Genomic DNA, 19,540 nt, shown 5'->3' on the forward strand with positions numbered 1-19,540 from the left:
ACCTTTTATCACCCCATTAGAGCTCTCAGACTGCAGGCTTAACTGTTGTTCCTAGAGTATTTAAAGGTAGAATGACAAGACCATTAACAAGAAGCTTGGTGAGAAGATGACAGCCGATGATGTGAATATTCAGGGGTGGAGGAAATGTAAAATGATCATCAATCACCCTCGTCTGGAGCTTAAGGCAAGATCTTACCTCACAGGGTGAGGATAATCATAACAGGACGAGGATCATCCCAAAACTATATGGGAGGAGTTTGTTAATGATCTGATGGCAGTCGTGACCACAGTCACCAACAACACCACTGGTAACACACTATACTGTAATGCAGGGATGTAAAACTCATTTTACATCATGTGCTACATACAGCCTACTTTAAGTCCAGACCAGTGAAACTCTCCTTTCCATCAGTGTAAAGAAGTAATTGTTTCACTGTAAATTTCTATATTAGACTGTTCTATTTTTTTTTTAAATATTTAACTATTATTTATTAATTTGGTGTAGTATAAATAGCCATGGGGAAGTTCTTTATCAGTACAGTAAAAAAAATAAGTCCAAAATTTATGCCCTCCTTAACATTTTCCAACGCCATCCAGGGGGCTGTATTGCATCCTTTACAGACTGATTCTGATCGGCTGGCCTTATGTTTGTCACCCCTGCTATATTGGATTAAACATTTAAATGAAAGTCCTCTGCACTTTGCAGGATGTACATACTGTACATAAAACCTTTGTTATCAATTTGAGCACCTACAACTTCAAGTCTCATTCACCCAATCACACACATATCCATACAGAACTTTTATCTACTGTATCATTCACTCACACACCATACAGATGCATCAGAGGCAACTCTGGGTTCAGCATCAGTGCACAGGATGGACTGAGGGAACCAGGGATTGAGCTGCCAACCTTCTGATTGGCAGATAGGTAGACAATCTACTCTTCCACCTTAGACTCACACATTGTGATCAACCCTGATCACAACATGTGAGTCAGCCTGGCAAAATGCAAAGGAATAAATAAAAAAAAATCACTGAGATGCTCAGAGTACCTCCAAAAACCGGGGAACTACGAGGGTGAGACAAATGTGACCGATCTGTATATTGTTTATGTCATATGAAGTTAATTGTTAGTTGATATTATATTTCGTTAACTCCAAATCAGATTTGAGATGTTTTATCTCATTTTGATATTTAAATTTGATCATTTTTTTCGTGAATAGAGCACATTAAAACCTCAGCAGCACTTTCCACACAAGAGAGACGCATAGTTAAAGAGATGAAATCGATCGAATCATTAAACCAGACAATGTTTAATAAATGATTTAAATCATATCAACAAAGCTGCACAAACGACATTTTTATATTTACATTTATTAAATGTAGATTCGTCGGTGAAATTTGTCGAAAGTGCGGTATCGATTGTGAAAACAGATAAACACTGAGCAGCCTGCAGTGGAGCTGATCCTGCTGTGAGCCTGTTGTGCCTTTTCCCCAAATAAAGGACGCTTGGAAGAGGAGAAAGTATGAGCGACTTACTCGGAATCACGTGACTCACACAGATTGGTTTTTCGTCTCCATTTAACCGTTTTCCTTTTTTGTATATGATGGCTGAGCTAATCTAGCAGGCTAACAAGCTACAGTGCCTTTTCCTCTACCGGAAGAAGATCAGAGAGTGCAGCCTCTGTTTCCTCCTAATGGCTTCAACTTCTGCAGTTGGAAAAGGTATTTTTGTTCTGTTTTTCTTCCTATTCTGTCTGTTTTCTCCGTAGATAACGTTTATATTTCTATCAAGTAGCTTTTACGTTCATTTTTACATTCACAAATTAGTGATTAGCCATATTTTAGCAGTTGGTGGTAAATACCCCCTCCTGCAAAGACGTTTCTTTCCTTTTTTTGACCAATTTCTTAAAGAGTATTTGCGAAGATTATTGTTATATGTTATAGCTAGTGTTATATTTGCCCAAGTTTAAATTTGCAGTCATTTTAATGACTGGAGTTAATGTGAAATTCTTTAATACATCTACATCATTAATAAATATAATGTCACAATGATTTTGCAGCAGAATGGCGTGAAGGTGACAGTTGTCTGGCTCTACACCTAAGACATGGTGTCCTGAGAGAAGCCACTATCCAGAAACTGACCTCCAGCTCTCTTAATGAGGATACAGCATGGGTGATATTTAAAGACACTAATAAAGATGTGGGAGAGGACGAACAAGAGGCGGAAGCCATACCTGTCTCAAAACTTGTGAGACCTGGTTTGAGGGACTTCATGCATGAGAAACCTTGGTTTCCTACCAGCCTGATAGACCCCAAGTTATGTGTCCCGTTAGAGCTGAGTGATGCTGATGAAGACAGAGTTCCCTATACCATCAATAGATACCTTAGAGCTTACCAGCAGGAAGGTATCAGGTTCATTTACAATAACTACATCCGTTCCAGAGGTTGCATCCTGGGAGATGACATGGGCCTGGGAAAGACTGTACAGGTACAAAGCACGTTATTTTTTTTTGTGAGAACTGTTAAAAGTGCCAGTGTTTGTTTTTAATTTTGCTTCCTGTGGCTCTTTTCCTTTTCATTCTTGTCGTCTGTTGGATCTCACCTTAGGTCATTGGTTTTCTGGCTGCTGTATTGCACAAAACAGGCACATGGGAGGACATTGCAAACAACAGGCCCCAGTTTCTGCAGAGTCAGCAGTCATCTGAGCAAAGTAATCCCAGCAAAGTAGGTTTTTTTTTTTTTAAAGCTTGCTTACATAAAAATGTGACCTGTGTTTTAACAAAATTGTCAAGAAAAAAAAACACACACACTATGTATTTGATAAAGTGCAACAAGTGACAGCAGTGGAATATCACAGTCACAATTTTGACATTTCTGTGACATTTCTGTTTAAGGTGTTCCTTATTGTGGCCCCACTGTCAGTGCTTTATAACTGGAAAGATGAGCTGGACACATGGGGTCACTTCCAGTGTGTGGTGGTCCACGGACTGAGGAAAGAGGAGGAGTTGGCCCGCATTAAGAAAGGGCGAGTTGAAATTGCCCTCACTACCTATGAAACTCTTCGTCTCTGCCTGGATCAGTTTAATAAGTAAGACCCACGCTTAAAAAACATGTATAGTACATTTAGTACTATTTATAAATTAGGCTCCTTAAGAAATTGTTCATTTTAGTTTTTATTTATTTTTAAGGCACTTTAGTTGCATTTTAGATCAATTTTGTGCCGTAAATAAATTTGCCTTATCTATTTATGCCCTAGATTATATCTTTGCCTTTTCCCTACAGGATTGACTGGTCTGGTGTGGTTGTCGATGAGGCCCACAAGATAAAAAATCCAGACTCTCAGATCACTCAGGCCATGAAGGAGCTAAGATGTAAGGTTAGAGAGCTTGTGTTGTTATTTCAGAGTTCTTGTATTTAGTATGGACTACTAATGAGTCAGTATCAAATAACTGATAGTGGAAAGTGTTGATGCACTTTGTCTTTGAGGCTGTACACATTAATTTATTAACCTTTTAGCAAGCTCAACTTTGAGTCAGGATTCTAATGCTAACTTTGTATTTCCATCAGGTCAGAATTGGTCTCACTGGAACTATTTTACAGAACAACCTGGAGGAGCTGTGGTGTGTTATGGATTGGTGGGTTAAAATTACAACCTTAAAATTTATATCACAACTTGTCTTTTAAAAAATGTGAGAGGCATAAAGCAATGCAAGTCGGGAACATGTTTGGATATGGGAGGCTATTTCACTATACCCTTTCTTTTTACAGCCCTCAGCAAGTGTTTGACCACTGTAGGATTTCAGTTGCTCAACATTTCTTGGCCTCCTCTGTTGTTTTTATTGTTTCATAATTTGTTTTTAATGGGCCATGATAGGCTGCCAAGAGAGGGACTGTGGTACTGCATGAGGAAATCAGGAGTGGCAGAGAAAACTGAGGTTGGTACAGGACATGTACGAGGACAGCGAGAACCTGGTGAAATGTGAGTTCAAGCTGGAAGTGGGATTACATCAGGGATCAGCTCTGAGCTCTTTGTTGTTTGTGATGGTAATGGACAGGTTGACAGATGAGGTCAGGCAGAAGTCTATGTGGACTATAAGATTTGTAGATGGCATTGCAATCTGTAGTGAGGGTAGACAGGCAAGGAGCGGCAGTAGTGGCGTGGATTAATTTAGATACCTGGGATCAACCATTCAAAGCAATGGACAGTGCATAACAGTGAAGAAGTGAGTGCTGGCAGAGTGGAGATGAGTGTACGGAGTGATGTGTTCCCGAAATGTTGCAGTAAGTGTGAAAGTAAGGTTTATGAGATGGTTTTAAGACCTGCTGTGTTGTATTATTTGGAGATAGCACCACTAATTCCCACAGGAGGTGCAGCTGGAGGTGGCAAATCTGAAGACGTTAAGATATTTTAGCTTAGGTTGAGCGGTTTCGAGACAAAGTTGGAAGATTGAGATTTTTTTGAACATCCAGAGCAGGGATAATGTATATATTGGTCAAAGGATGCTGAATGTGGACCTTCCAGGTGGGAGGTTGAAAAGAAGACCACAAAGAAGATTCATAGACGAAGTGAAGGAGGACATGCAGAGGGTTGGTGTTGGAGAGCAGTATGCTAGTTATAGCGTGAGATGTAGTCAGATGCTCCACTGTGGTGACCCCTAAAAGGAGCAGCCTAAAGAAGGCATTTTTAACTAGACCATTTTAGCACCTGAATTCAGCCTTCCCGGAAAAACATCCGTGACTGTTCAACATCAATGGTCCCATCAATGTGCAGAGATGGGCACTAATGCACTCCCACACCTCCACAAATGCTTGCCTCTGGTTTTACCGTCTTACTAACAAGAACCGTTAATTCTTACTGTTAAAAATCTTACTTTAATATGTAGACTTTGCCCCATTTTCAATTAAATTTAATGAATTGCATTATGTTTTTATTTAACTTCTATGCAGGGATTCAGATTTATGTTTACTTTTCTCTTCAGGGCTATACCAGGTTGTCTTGGTAGCTTAGGCCACTTCAAGAACAAATTTTCAGATCCAATTGAGCAAGGGCAGAGGCACAGCGCAACCAAACGCGCTCTCGCTACAGGGAGGAAGGCCGTCAGAGCCCTGGTGAGGAAGATTTCTCATTGGTTCTTCAGAAGGACTAAAGCTCTTATCAAAGAACAGCTGCCCAAGAAGGACGACCGGGTAAGACTAGACATCAGACTGACCAACACTTTTATCACTTACTGTCCTTTTATCATTTTCATAATTACATTTTTTTTAAATTCAATCAGATTTATTTGACTTAATTCCCTTCTGTATATGTATGTATGTGTTGTTTCATCGAAGGTGGTATATTGCTCTATGACAGAGTTTCAGCAGACAGTGTATCAGGCAGTGCTCGGCAGTGAAGATGTGACATTACTCCTAAGGTCATCAGAAAAATGTGACTGTCACAGCAGACGCACCCGCAGAAGCTGCTGCTATAAAGTTAGTTTTTCTCTTCTGCTATCGTGTGTCCCTGCAATTTACGAAGCACAACTTGATTCTATATGTTGAGACCAAAATCACTTTTATTGGATATTTTGTTTGTTTGTTTACATTTTATTTTACCCACTTTAAAGTATCACATCAAAATATCACAATGTATTTTAACTGCAGTTCATATAAATTGTCTTTGTGAAGGTGCCTAATCTTTTTTTTCATTAAGTAACTGTTTTAAAGTTCATTATAGTCTGCTAGAATACACTAAGTAATAGATCCCATTAAAACAGAAAGGAAACTTTATGCTTTTGCATAAAAATCACATGTATAAAAATCAACAAGAAGATGCTTTGTCTCTTACATTAAATAATATTTTCCTTCTATCATAGACAAACTCTGATGGTGTTCATATGAAGGAGCTGTACTTTAGTTACCTGGCCATATTGAGAAAAGTTGCGAACCATGTAGCACTCCTTCAGTCTACTCCAGGCACCAGCAAGAAACAGGTAGAGTTGTGTTGCTTTGCACATGATTCTGGATCGATTCTCCCAAGATCTTGTTCATTAAAATGACTTTCCCACTTATTTTTAGGAAAAGTATGTGAGTGCTGTTTGTGCAAAGGTATTCCAGAAGTTTCCAGAATTTGTGCATAGATGCAAAAATGAAGCATTTGAAGCCTTGTCAGACCCAATGTACAGTGGAAAAATGAAGGTAAAGCACGAAAACAGCTGCGTGAGCCCTTCACTGCCAGTTTCTAAAGGGGGTTAACAGGTTTATGCTTTCTTTTAGGTGCTGCAGAAGCTTCTCAAATTTTATCTACAAAAGAGAGATAAAGTGCTTATTTTTTCTCTCTCAACCAAGGTGAGAGCTGCGTTTGCATTTTTTCTTTCTGTGACTTTGGCTGTGTGATTGCAGGTTTATATGTTGTGCAATGAGTGAATTAAATACTGAGTCGTATCTATTTTGATAGATTCCAATTTGTTCATTTAAATAGGGAGTCATTTCCCTTAGGCAGTGTTATTAAAAAGCACTCTGTGCAGTTTCATTGCTATGCAGATGATACCCAGCATTATTTTTTTCATCAAGCCAGATGATACAAATCTACCAGTTAAATTACTGGCATTTCTTAAAGACCTGGATTACCTCTAATTTACTATTTCTAAATCATCCCAAACTGAAGTTTTTGTACTTGATCCTAAAAATCTTGGAAACATGGTGTCTAACCTGATACTCTGGATGGCATTAACTTGACCTTAAGTAACACTATGAGGAGTATTGGAGTTCTTTGTGACCAGGATATGTCCTTCTGTATGCATATTAAACACATGTGTAGGACTGCATTCCTTCATTTGCAAAATATCATCCTGTCTCAGAGTGATCCTGAGAAACCAGTTCTAAATCTTTCCGTTAACAGGGAGTTTTTCCTTCCCACTGTTGCAAAGTGCTTGCTTATAGGGGGTTATACAATTGTTTTTCTAATATTGTAGGGTCTTTACCTTACAATACAAAGTACTTTGAGGCAACTGTTGTTGTGAATTGGTGCTATGCCAATAAAATAAAATTGAACAAAGGAGCAGCCTGAACCTTGCTAATCGCGTCTTCTGTTAGATGAATTGCTTATAGGAAAAAAAGGTCTAGAGGACGTGGTTTTCTCATTACATCATGTTTATTTATAAGTTTGTGGTGAAGACAATTAGACTGAGAGTGCAGTCTAATGGTTGTAGTCACCTGATACAGTATAGCTCATTTAAGCTTCAGGTATATCAATCAGCAGTTATTATAGTTTTTGCTTTCTGTTCAGTTTAATTTCACTCTCTCCAGGAACACATCAGGTGTCTTTGTGAGGTTCTGTTGAAATGCTACTGCGTCTGCTATAATTCTGGAATTAGTTTCAGAGTGGGTTTACTCGTTAAATTTTTAATAGTTTTAGATTTGTTGTCATTATCGTGTAGGTGAGATTAAAGTGCAGAGCAGTCTGATAATACACGGTCACATAGGCTTAAGTCTAAAAGTAATATTTTTATGTTAAGTATTGTTGTGTTATCTCAGTTAGGTTTTGTTTTCATTTAATTTTACAGCACTTTCACACTCACTTTTAGGTGTTATATTAGTTTTAGTTAGTTATAACCTTGAGCCTAAGTTTCTTTTTCTCAGTCTTCACATCATAACTGAAAGTACTTAATTTTTGATGTGGGCGTGGGATGCAGGCAGAGTGTGCAGAAGGGAGGAAGCATGATATGAAGTCATATTTTCATGACCTTGGTTTTACTTTAATGCTAATCATGGTGTCCATACAGGCCAGTGTAGTGCTCAGTGTTTAGCCTCACTGTAGATCTGTAAGTATAAGTTGTAAAGACTGAAGTCCAGCAGATATTTTTAGATATGCTGCTTCAGTTTACACGTGTAGGATCCATTTTTTTATACAAATCTACTGATTAATAAACTCCTAAATGGTCATTTATTGTGTATTGAATCTTTTAGCTATTAGATGTGATGGAGAGCTACTGCATGGCTGTGGGCCTGGACTTCAGCAGACTGGACGGATCCACCAAATCCAAAGAGCGAGTCCAGATCGTCAGAGATTTTAACAGCTCCTCTCACATCAACCTCTGCCTGGTTTCCACCATGTCAGTTGGAAATACCAACACTTGTAGCAATTAATTTTATCCTAGGTAGTATTTGGTATTGAAACCTACTAATATGTGTATTTTCTATTAGGGCAGGTGGTCTTGGTCTTAACTTTGTTGGTGCTAATGTTGTGGTGCTGTTTGACCCCACCTGGAACCCAGCCAATGACCTTCAGGCTATTGACAGGTAGGCTGCCACCTGACTAGATATTATTTCATAGTAGTGTTTTGCTGCAGCTCTTTAGCTAACCTAACAATATTCTGGTAATTCCTAACTGTTGCATAGTGCATCCAAAGTCAAGGCAGGAATGTTTGGTGTTATTGCGCCACTTTGTGCTGTTGAAAAGCATCATACTTTTTATACATCTCCTCAGGGCGTATCGCATTGGCCAATGCAGGGATGTGACTGTTCTTAGGCTGATCTCACTGGGGACTGTGGAAGAGGTCATATACCTACGACAAATTTACAAACAGGTACCAGACTACTGTAAACTCATAGACATAATGTAATCTGCAATTTAAATACTGTATATACAGATGAAGCTATAGTATATAAATTAGATGCTGCATTTCCACATTCTCTCCCATTTTCCAGCAATTGCACTCCTCTGTAGTTGGCAAAGAGAGCTCCCGGCGGTATTTCGAAGCAGTGCGGGGGCATGGTGACCATAAGGATGAACTGTTTGGGATCAAAAACCTATTTAGGCTGCAAACTCAAGGGACCTGTCTCACCCGCAAGATTTTAGAGGTTAGATAGCCGACAGACCTTTTACTGTTTGACTGTGTGTGCTGCTGCCCGCCTGGACTCACATCATCCCACTGATTTATTTCCACAGTCGCAATTCAGGGTTTCACAAACCAAAATGACTTTTACTGTTTCTTGTCTTGGGCCTTTGGAGGCATTTAACACTTGCTTTGATTTTCGACTCAATATCAAGACTTAAACTACACTAGGTAGGTATGACTGTCCTGGTTTCATCATCTCAGAGCACAGAGAAAACTGGGTGTACATATTTCCATCTACATAATAAATGCACTACATCTCTTAATCTTTGAATTCAGGTGTTGTTAAAATAATTGGCTGTAGCTGCGTCCGCAAGGGTGGTTAGCAGGATTCAGAAATCTTGATTTATACATACAACAGTGTCACAGTACTCTAGGTTGCTTGTTGTGTTTTTAAAAAGCAGGATATTGCCCAAATAGGATTTCCCTTTACATTTCAAATTAAAGATATGTTTAAACGTACAGTTATAAAAATGGTATCCTGCAGAAGACCTAACCTGTCTCTCACAGTGTTATACTAAATACCAAAAGTGAAAGATATTGTTGTGCTGATGGTTGTGACAGAACTGAGTTGATGCTGTTCACTGAAATGTTTGTTTTGATGAATTCCTCTCAGAGAGAAGGGCAAGTGGAGGCTGGTGTTATGATGAGTACACACACAGGCAAAGACACGGAGGAGGAGACAAAGGGAGCTGGCGTGAGTAGTCTTCTCTTCTCAGAAACTCAGAACATCCCTGACTCTGTCATTTTTTCCAAGCAGACCGCTTGTCTTCCCATTCCCACGTGAACCCTGCTGTCCGTCAGTCTACCAGCCACACAGTCTCATTAAGCAGATCTCAGCTGCTGTTCTGAGAGAGTGAAAGTGACCAACTTGTACTGCACACTTCCAATTAATTACTATTAATACTTGCAAGCACATCAAGTGCAGTAGACTCTGGAGTACGCTATGGAAGATAACAGATAACATTTTATTCTATTAGTGAAACTGAAGCATAAGGCTCTTGTTGTGTCACCACCACATATGAACAGCTGGGTGCCATTACTTGTTTGCTCTAATGTAAGGCACATACCACAATGAAGTCTGTCTTCCACTTTTCAGCTATTTATTTATACAGTGGTACCCCTTATCATCCTTTTCCCAGCCAGGCCTGCAGTGTGCACTATGCTGTCCTTTTTACTACTCCACTGAGAACAGTCAGAGCAGCTTTTTCCTTGCAAAAAAATCCAAAAACAAATAACGAAAACCCTGAAACACTATAGTGAATTCAGACATACTCGAAGAACCTGGATACCTGCAAAAATATGAGCTAACCTGGGTCACCTAGTTCATGAAATTGAAATTAGAATCAGTTGGGGGGCAGCCAGAGACTCATTCATGTAACACTGGAACACGTTATGACCCTTTTCTTTTTATCATTATAGAAGCTTTAAACCACATTATTGAAAGTTAACAAATAGCTTTGTATCACTTGAAAGATTGCCTGATTGGGTCACTCAGTGGTGATACAGGTGGATTTTTGAGCTAAAGCTACAGTTCACTTACAACAAGATGCAACTAATAAGAGAAATGTATTGCCTGCCCTGCTTGTCCTTTCTTTCTCAGTCTGTTTCTACCTTGTGTCTCCTGTTTTAGCAAGCTGGAGGTTCTTCACCTACAAAAGTCCATGTACCAAATGATAAACCAGTGAAGGAGAACAGCGATGCATCAAAAGTCTCCACAGGGGTGCTGGACTTCAGCAGTGAAGAGGATGAGAGGGAGCAGGGGGTCAAGAGAAAGGCCTCAAACCTCAGTACAGATGATTGCAATAGGAGCAGGAGTGCTACAACAGGTCCTAGTCGAATGAGTCTCCAACAGCATGGTTTCTCCAAACTCTTTGAAAGAGTCAAAGAAGCACCAGCGCTAGAAGGACAAACGAGTCCAGAAGGTGAAGGAAGCTGCTTTGAGGAAGATCCTGAGGAGGAAAAAAGGGAAGACAAGTCGACCTCCATCACAGGAAATGTCGGTGTCCATTTGGGAACAGAAACCAGGGACACATCCTGCAATTCAGACAGAAAATTAAGAGATAATGGAGATAATGGGAGACAAGACGGTGACACGGGTCTGAAACGGCAGATACGTGAAATAATTACTGTGGATGAAGATGGCAATAAAAACTCTAAAGTAGAAAAAAATAAAGTTAATAAACTCAAAACTACATTTCGCCAAAAACACAAGTTTGGTGGTTACTCAGATGAATCTGAAGACTTCGACTTAGAGGCAAAGTCGTGGTCCAAAAAGGATACTTTATATTTACATGATGGAGCAGAGAAGGGGGGAGGAAGGACAGACTGCAGTAAAAGGAGGCAAAGTGCAAGTGAAAGGGATAAAAGAAGATCAAAATACACAGAAGATATAGAGACATTCTCATCTTCAGAGGAGGAACATGTAAGTCCACACATGGAGAGATCCAGAGTTAAATTGCAAAAACTTGGGCAAAGACCTGTGACGGGCACAACAGAGAAGGAAGCTTTGATGCCGAAGGCTGTTTCATTTACAACTTTGAAAAGTCAGACAACCCTGGCATCTAAAGAAAAGAATGGAACTATTGACTGCATGCTAGGTTAGTTCCAGTGCTACTTTAAACACTTTTAATAACAAAATTGTACCAATTCTGATGGACTTTTTTTTTCATTTCAAGGAGGTGTACAGGAGGTGGTGTACACCCACTCTAACCAGCGCATTGTGGGTGGCAGCAAAGCAGAAGAGCTAATCAGTCGAGCTGCTGTACGGGACGTGTTTGAACGCAAAATGTACTCGCAGCTCCCGGCCAATCACCTTCTAGGAACCCAAGAGGTACAAACAAGAGGTCAAACACTGATCTGGTCCATTGATTCTTCACATAGTATGATATAGAGCCCTCAGTCAAGCGTCATACCTTTAACCCTGTGTTGATGGCAAGTTAAAGGATCATTTCACCCAGTTTATAAAACACATTTTTTTTCTGTTACATGGGAGTGGTACTTGTAGATTACTGTTGGGCAGTTTGTGCTGATTTGAAACCGAGTTGATCAGTGAAATTAATTTTAAAAAGAGTAGAACTATGGGGTAAATAAATGCTGTTCATTACGATTTAGCGTAATTATAGGACTTTTAGGACCAGTGACTTAAGACTGTCCATTAATTGCAGCACAGTACTTCATTTTTTACATGCTCTTTCATGCCTGCAAATCTGGTCCACCGGTAATGACTATAAACTATGTTGTTGTTAGGTAACTTGACAGAGAGTGGATCAATATTTCTCTGAAACTTTACTCTTGTTTGATTGTGCCAGAGCTTGGCGGAGAGCTTGCCAGACAGTGAGCCGTGTCATTCCACTATGAGGCTGCAAGAGCTCAGTTTGGATCATCCAGTCACCTTTACCACCAAGAGTGTGCATCACACCAAACACAACACCTTCATCTTTGGCGAGACTCCCAAAGCCATACGCAGGTAGTGAATTGTAAAAGAGTTTAACTTATTTTAAGGCAGAAAAATCACATGATGATAAGAGAGGTCGGGGGGTAAAAGAGGGAGAGGTGATGAAGGTGTAGGGGAAAAACTGCAACAGAAGAGTAAAATAAATTCTGATATGGGAGGAAAAAAGTAGGATAATAAGTGAGAGGAAGGTTGGCTAGAGGAGTAATGGGGAGGAAAGGAAAAGAAAGAGCAATTTCTAGCAGTGAGGAATGAGGCCAAAACCTACCGGAGATACAGTGTTGAGTGCCCCACCTGGGCCTCAGTAATTGTGTATGTGTATTTAGTGAGGGACCACCTCTGAGCTTTTCCTTCCACCTATTTCCCAGCATCGTGCCAAAGATTACCCAGTTATGACCATTCCCAACAGTGCAGGAGTTTTCCCCTTCACAACCGCAGCCCTCCTGGGACTAACCAAAATGATCGCCTTAGGACTTCCAAACTCACTCTGATACGTACACACACATATCCTAACAAGTATTAGCACACGTTCACATGCAGAGCATTCAAATACACGATTCTGTTCTGCTGCATCACCCCCACCCCTTTCTAAATACTCAAACGCAGACACACAGACACTGTTCGTGGCTCCAGTCTCACTCCCCGAGGGCTGTATCCCTGCCTGGAGGCTCACAAGGAAGCAAATACACACTACTTATATTGCTATCGCCTCAGTTAACCTTGGTGTTTAATGATTAAAATCCACATGCGCATCAGGTTATACTGCTCCTACTTTTATTGTTTTGTTTTGTTTTTTCAGTAAAAGCCACAAATGCTAGTAACACCACTATAATTCTGCTTTACCACCACGGAGGTATTTCTGTCCCCAATAATTGTTAGAGCAGAGTTTTAATAGGTGCCTAGGAGCTAATGAAAAATACTACACACTGCACTGCTTTCTGGATATGAGCATGAATATGGGATGTTTATAATTAGTTAGGCCTCACTCAATATGTGGTTAATAGTATAGGCCTTGTGGCTTTTTGAAGAGGTATTATTTGAGATTTTAAGGCATTTTATGGTCACAGATGCCAGATTCTAGCCTTGATCTTACTGTGCATTTGTGAATAGAGGTTAGGAGAAACCATTAGTTGTTAAAATATCCTGTCGTCTTCAGTATCTAACACAATTTTCTATTTTTAGATGTGGTTTTTTTGCACTTTCTTCCTTCATTATCGCCCCTTTTCTTTTCTTTTCTTTCTTTTTTTGCAGGCACCAGCTGGAGGAAATGGCAGAAAAATTCAAATTTCCCACAGTCCACCAGTTTGCTGTTGAAATTCTGAGCAAAGATTCAACCCAGAGGCTGGCCTTGCTTCACCAGTATTACACTTCACTGAACCTCCCTGAGTTGGCTGATACGGTCAAAAACAACTTCCCACAACCTGTTTCAGCACAAGCCTCCCCCTTAGCTGCTAACTCAGAGATCAAAAATCCACAAAAGGATGCTTCAAAAGCCACAAAAAATTTGACATTCACTCAAAAGAATTTCAGAACTAAACCTGAAACATCGCAAAAAACTCCTGTGCCACCAAAAAAGGCTAGAAACTCAAAAGGCGATACTCCAAAACCTCGCAAAAAGCAAAGAATATCACAAAGGAATGTGCTGGAACCTCTAAGTGATGTTCCAAGTCCTGAGTCAGAGGAGCAGGACGAGACGCACTGCAGTGCCAGAGGACTCAAGCGGACAAAGGGAGGTAGTGTTTCTACTTCTGGAGCCCACATAGCTGGTGGTGGTCTTGGCGGCGATCGAGTCAGCAGCAGTGGTCTTGGGTCTGGGGAGGCTTCTGCTCGCCTGAACTGCACAGACAGAGATACCCCTTCTTCTTCGGACCTCAGCCATGGCAGTTCCACCATGGTATCCAAACCCACAGCACGAGGAAAAGAGCAGGAGCAGAAGTCATCTTTGAGGATAAGTGAAACTTTGCAGAGGGAGCAGAGAGAAAATTCTCAGCCCCCTTCCATCTCCACTAATCGCTCCTACCTAACAGAGCTGATAGGAGACACCTCGATCCTAGATGACTTACTAAAACCCAAACCCAAGAGTACTCAACACATCCCAAAAACACCACCCGTAGCACCTGTAAGCACCAATCTTACCACGCCTTCACCGTCCGCACTCACTTCCCACTCTGATGCAACCTTACACACCCAAACTACACACCAGGTCGAAACAACAGCACGGGCATCGAAGGGCAGTCGCAAAGACTTCTGGGACATCCTGAATGAGGGTAATGAGGAGAGTATCAATAGATTAACAGATTTAGAAGAAGTGCAGAGAGTTTGCATCACCACCAACTTTGCAGCTAGAACCGTGTCTGCGGAGAAGGACAGCAAGAGTCTCTGGAAAACTAATGACAAGTTCCTGTGGAAAAAATAGCATTTGAATTTGTATTAGTGAACAGTTTTGCAGCTTTGTCTGCAAATTTTCGTACTTTTCTTTTGTTTAAAATGATTGAATCTTTTAAATTGTCTTTTATTTTTACTTTTTAAAAAAGAGAATTCTCTTGTATGTTACTAAAATAAACTTCAGTGTAATCACTCTTGAAAGTATTTAGTTGAACGTGCATATACTTTTATGAAAATAGTTTCCCTGCTCTTCTCTTTTTTTTCTTTTTTTCTACACTGGCTAAGCACTATACTTTGTCGTCACAGTGGTAAGTTGTATATATGTATCATGTGATGACAACAGATAATTTCCATTACACTGGACTGTTTCCAACAGAGAAACAAAAAGTGGAACTTCAGGGCGAAGCTGACTCAGATCTCATCAAACATGGTTATGGTTTGGACTTAGCATAGGCAGGAGTGTATAGTGTCAGCCCTTTAGGCCGATCACACAGGTATAGTGGCTGATCAGCTGTTCCTAAATACAGCAACTGTGAAATGACTAAACTTTTCATTTGGTAGGTGGTTGGCATCTGGGACTACACGTTTTCTTTTTCTGCCAACCAGTGGTTGTTAAGGGGTTAACGACTGGCTTCTAGGCTTGTGTGACTGATAGCATAATTGTCACCCAATAAGTGTTGGTGACTGTGCAGAAATACCACTTAAAACTCCTTAATGGCTGTTAGGTCTGTGTCACTCCACACCCATTGCTGCCTCACACCTCCCAAGAGAGTGGACATTACATAATGTAGATGGTGATGTTTCCCTGCAGTCATCTGCACTGTAATCTGAGCGCTCTGTGGGTCTGCTGAGTTGTGCCCCTCAGAGGGGAGAGCTGCTGTGCTATTAGTGTAATAACAATAAGCAATTCAAGACTTAAGTGGAGCAGCGAGATGAGTGATGGCAGGTAGTATTCATGCCCTTCCATTCACCCATCATCTGAAAATTTTCGTTGTAGTTGCATTTGTCAAATTCATCAAACTCTAAGCTTTGTCTTAATATGAAAAAAAAAGGGTCAAATTGTTTGTTTGGGAGTGCACATTACTGTTCTGTTACACACAGCTGTGTTTGACCTCTTTCAGCTGTTGTGTTGATGTAAATGAAAGCTGCTCTGTTTAAGTGTTGTGTTCTGTGTAGCAGAAATGAGAAAGTGCGGAACATCACTGAACGTGCCTCAACAAATCATGCAGGTGTGTGTGTGTGTGTGTGTGTGTGTGTGTCTGTGTCGGTGTGTGTGTGTGTGTGTGTGTGTGTGTCTGTGTGTGTGTGTGTGTGTGTGTGTCTGGGTGGTAGATCATGGCTATGTTTGCTAAATTAGAAGCAACACATCCGTCACACCTGTTTAATGAATCAAAAGCCTTTTCTCTTCCAAGTCCCCAAAACATTTTTCTCTCTTTGTTTCTGATTCATCCAAAACTGAGATTTGCAGATCCCTATCATTTTTATCTTTTTGTGTTTACTGGCAATGGTGAAGCTCACTAACTGGCTTGCAGTGGTTCCAGGCTAATGGATGTCAGCTAGCATGGCTCGGTGGCAAACAAAGCTTTCATGTCCTTAGTACTAACTACATTATTATAACAAAGATCTGCTTCTGCTGCCATGACTTATAACTGACAATGTCTCAAATCAGTTGGATTATTGTATTTTATTACTTGCCATGGGAGGCCGTTTCCCACAGATGGAGCTACAAGAAATCCCACCAAAGAGGCTGACTGTTTTTCCAGTCCTCTCATTAGTTTCTTGTCTTTATGTGTCGAGGGAAGGTTGAGAAGTCTGTTTATATTTCCTGCCACAATAACCTGAGTGTCTGTAAGCCTGTAAAATGCAGCACAGTCAAGCGAAGAGATGGCCCTGAACCTCTAAGTTTATTTTCACAGGTCAGACTGTCACACCTAGTTTGATTTGATTTGTAAAAAACTGTGAATGAGTGTTGTCACCCACTCTGACCTCAGCCTGCAGTCATCTTTGGATCGGGTTTCTATAGGTTCACTCTGCAGTGTGTGAAGAACATCTGCAGGCTGTCACAGATTAAGAAATAGCTCATGTATAAATGCATAAAACGAAGCAACCAAAAGAATCTGCGCTACGAACTGCATCTGTTGTTTTAAAGACACTGTGAAATTAAAAAAAAAAATAACATACACGTTGAAAAAAAGTAATCCCAAGTCTTCAGCGTATGAATGTGATAAATGTTGATTTACAGTACTGTACAAAATAGTTCTTTGAGCAATAGTTCTTAAAGCTTTCTGAAGTTTTTATGTGGACATTGACTGCTTTTACACTCATTTTCAGTCCAGTTCTTGGGTTTTTAAGTCGGTATAAGAATCATTCAAGCATTAAAAAGGTACCAAACTCAAAGGATGAACCAGTTTTGTATCTACACACATCTTATGGAGTGACTAATACAAATTTGACATTTTTGGTTCAAATTGTCAGTATTCACAGAGGAGCTCAGGAGAGAGGTACAACAGTAAAACATGACACAGGCTCTGTCATGGGGCTGCACTTCAGCCAGTAGTGTTGGTGATCTTGTCAGAACTGATGGAAATCTAAATGCAGAAAAGTACCATCAGATTTTGATCCACCATGTAGTACTGTCCAGAAAGCATCTGATGAAACACACTGCCCGTGTGGTAAAAGCATAACTGGATAGAAAAAAAACACAATGCAAAAGGATCAGTCATGGACTGGACCCAGAGCCCAGACCTTAACATCACCGAAGCAGTGTGGCGACAGCTTGGCAGAGAACAGAACAAACAGAATTATACAAAGTCTGTTTTTGCCTTATTCACAGGTTTTCTGTTTATGTGTGCACCTGTTTCAATAAACATGACAAAATATCAAATATGGACAACTGTAACAATAAATGCTATAGTAAATTCTCTAAATGCATTACTTAAGACTGGATTAAATTAATCTATTCCTAGCACTGTTTTCTGACCTCATATTGTGGGAAAGGAAGGTGTGTGTATGTAGGTGCTAGTTCCTGCATTTGTTATGCTGTGTGTGCCAAGCCACATACAACATTTGTGGGTGTCAGAATTTCTTACTTAAGTCCCTCCAGCCACTATTTCCTGTACAGCGTAAAAAATTCCTGATCATGCAAAACACTCACATCCTTGGTTTAACTTGCATTTCACTGTGGCCTTAAAGGTTTTGTGCTCAAAAATCTTTTTAATCTGTCTTATTAGGACTGTGTGGGTGCAAATTAATCCCATTTGAGCAGTGAGCAAACACCCTACCCTCTTTTACCAGATCTTTAATGTTTGCACTTCTACTTAACCTTTCTAACCAACTTTTAATGAGTCAGAAAAGAGAAAAAATGCAAAAAACTTCTCACTATTTCAGTAAAACTCATCTAAACATCACAACTCTACAAACTAACTTGTTGGTTGGCTAAGAAAATTACTTATTGGGGCTTTTTACGAGCTCATAGAGGAAATCATAGTATATAATTCTCGTCAAAGTTCATGCAACACTATAGCTTATTTAAAAAATAAGCTGAAAATAAAGGTAACCATTAAGAAATTGTAAAAGAAACTTAGCTGACCATCATAGATAATAACGTGGAAACAGATAAATAGCTTCTATCCAAGGCCTATTTAAAAAAAAAAAGCACACATTTAGGTGACTCAGCAGGCAACAACTGTTTTGGAGGGATACAGAGTCCTCCTGTTACGGTAACAGGCAGAGGAGGTCTCGAAATGTGAAAAAGAACTCCCCCTTCATTACAAAATTACACACCATTTGCCCCTCATTCCTATCCAGTTGTCTGGGTAACTGCTAGCTGTAATTTGGGTTAATTCACTAGCTCCCAAGCCCTTCCTTTCCCCATTGTGCCCCATCATAAAAGAGATATAACACAGATGCACACACACAGACACACACAGATACATATGCACACACTTGTACAAACTAAGTTTCTAATGCAGTGACTCACACAGTAAGGGAGACTAATCCGCATTTTGTTTGCTTCTCCTCATCACGGCTGGAAATAGGCCATGTGTGGGAATATCAGTGTAGGAGATTCAGTGCAAATCTAAGCTTTAAGCTTTAATCTTTTCATTCCTAGCACCTTTATCGAGCTGTTGCAATAATTTAGTTATTAAATTCTTTAGCTGGGGTTCTACTGTTGTCAAGAATTGTATAATATTTTTAAAGATTTGCACAAAAAGGACACTTATCCTTTCTGACCCTGCCCTGTGTTGAAGGTGGGAGAGATGGAAATGGGAGGGCTACTCTTTTTGCTGCTTTCAGAACAAAAGGAATGGAAAATTGTGTGTTTTCCCATGGGGTAAATATTGAGAGAGTAGAGATATAAACGCACGGAAGAAAGGCTTTTCTAAGCAGCCCGGGTCTCTGTTGCACTGCCAAAGGCCTGTGCGTCACTTGATCCATTGTTTAGTGTAGAGAGGTCTCGGTGAGCAAGCGGCTGCCTCCCCGCTCCAGCTGCAGACTCTCTACTGTTTATGTTTGCAGGGCCCTTCGCCTTGAAGTGAGGCTATACAAGCAAAGCCTAGCCATATGTGAGCACTGGGCCCTCAGAGAAGTTACTTGCCCTTTATTTTTCAAACCATCCATCTCTCTAAAACTCTCTCTGTCTCGTTTGTCCCTCTTCTTTCAGCTTGTTTGCTTTCCCTCGCTGACAGTCCAGCTCTTCCCTGACAGCCTGCTCTTTTGAAGAAGATGAAGGATTGGAATTATCTTCTTGAGTTTCAAAGAGCCCAGTCCTGGATGGCAGGAAAGCTGTAGGTATTATAACTGCTGGGAGAAATAATTAC

The 19,540-nt window shown here is 40.3% G+C and overlaps 1 protein-coding gene across 2 annotated transcripts; it reads left to right on the forward strand.

The window, feature by feature from the left end:
- Positions 1–1,401: 1,401 nt before the first annotated feature.
- Positions 1,402–15,985, forward strand: ercc6l2 (excision repair cross-complementation group 6-like 2). Of its 2 annotated transcripts, XM_005918989.3 has the most exons (21): positions 1,402–1,727; positions 2,066–2,493; positions 2,613–2,729; positions 2,900–3,093; positions 3,288–3,381; positions 3,573–3,640; positions 3,880–3,984; positions 4,985–5,192; positions 5,337–5,477; positions 5,861–5,977; positions 6,063–6,182; positions 6,261–6,332; positions 7,953–8,098; positions 8,190–8,285; positions 8,473–8,572; positions 8,694–8,846; positions 9,498–9,578; positions 10,515–11,481; positions 11,560–11,714; positions 12,193–12,350; positions 13,587–15,985. In XM_005918989.3, the coding sequence occupies exons 1-21, from the start codon at positions 1,700–1,702 to the stop codon at positions 14,749–14,751; spliced, it is 4,713 nt and encodes a 1,570-aa protein (XP_005919051.1). In that variant the 5' UTR covers positions 1,402–1,699; the 3' UTR covers positions 14,752–15,985. The 2 variants fall into 2 exon arrangements, with proteins under 2 accessions (XP_005919051.1, XP_005919052.1); XM_005918990.3 differs by lacking the exon at positions 3,880–3,984 and having other exon boundaries at positions 1,403–1,727.
- Positions 15,986–19,540: the final 3,555 nt, after the last annotated feature.

This window comes from Haplochromis burtoni, unplaced genomic scaffold, assembly GCF_018398535.1.
Source record: "Haplochromis burtoni strain Fernald_Lab_line unplaced genomic scaffold, NCSU_Asbu1 Contig_34, whole genome shotgun sequence".
Lineage (NCBI taxonomy): Eukaryota > Metazoa > Chordata > Actinopteri > Cichliformes > Cichlidae > Haplochromis > Haplochromis burtoni.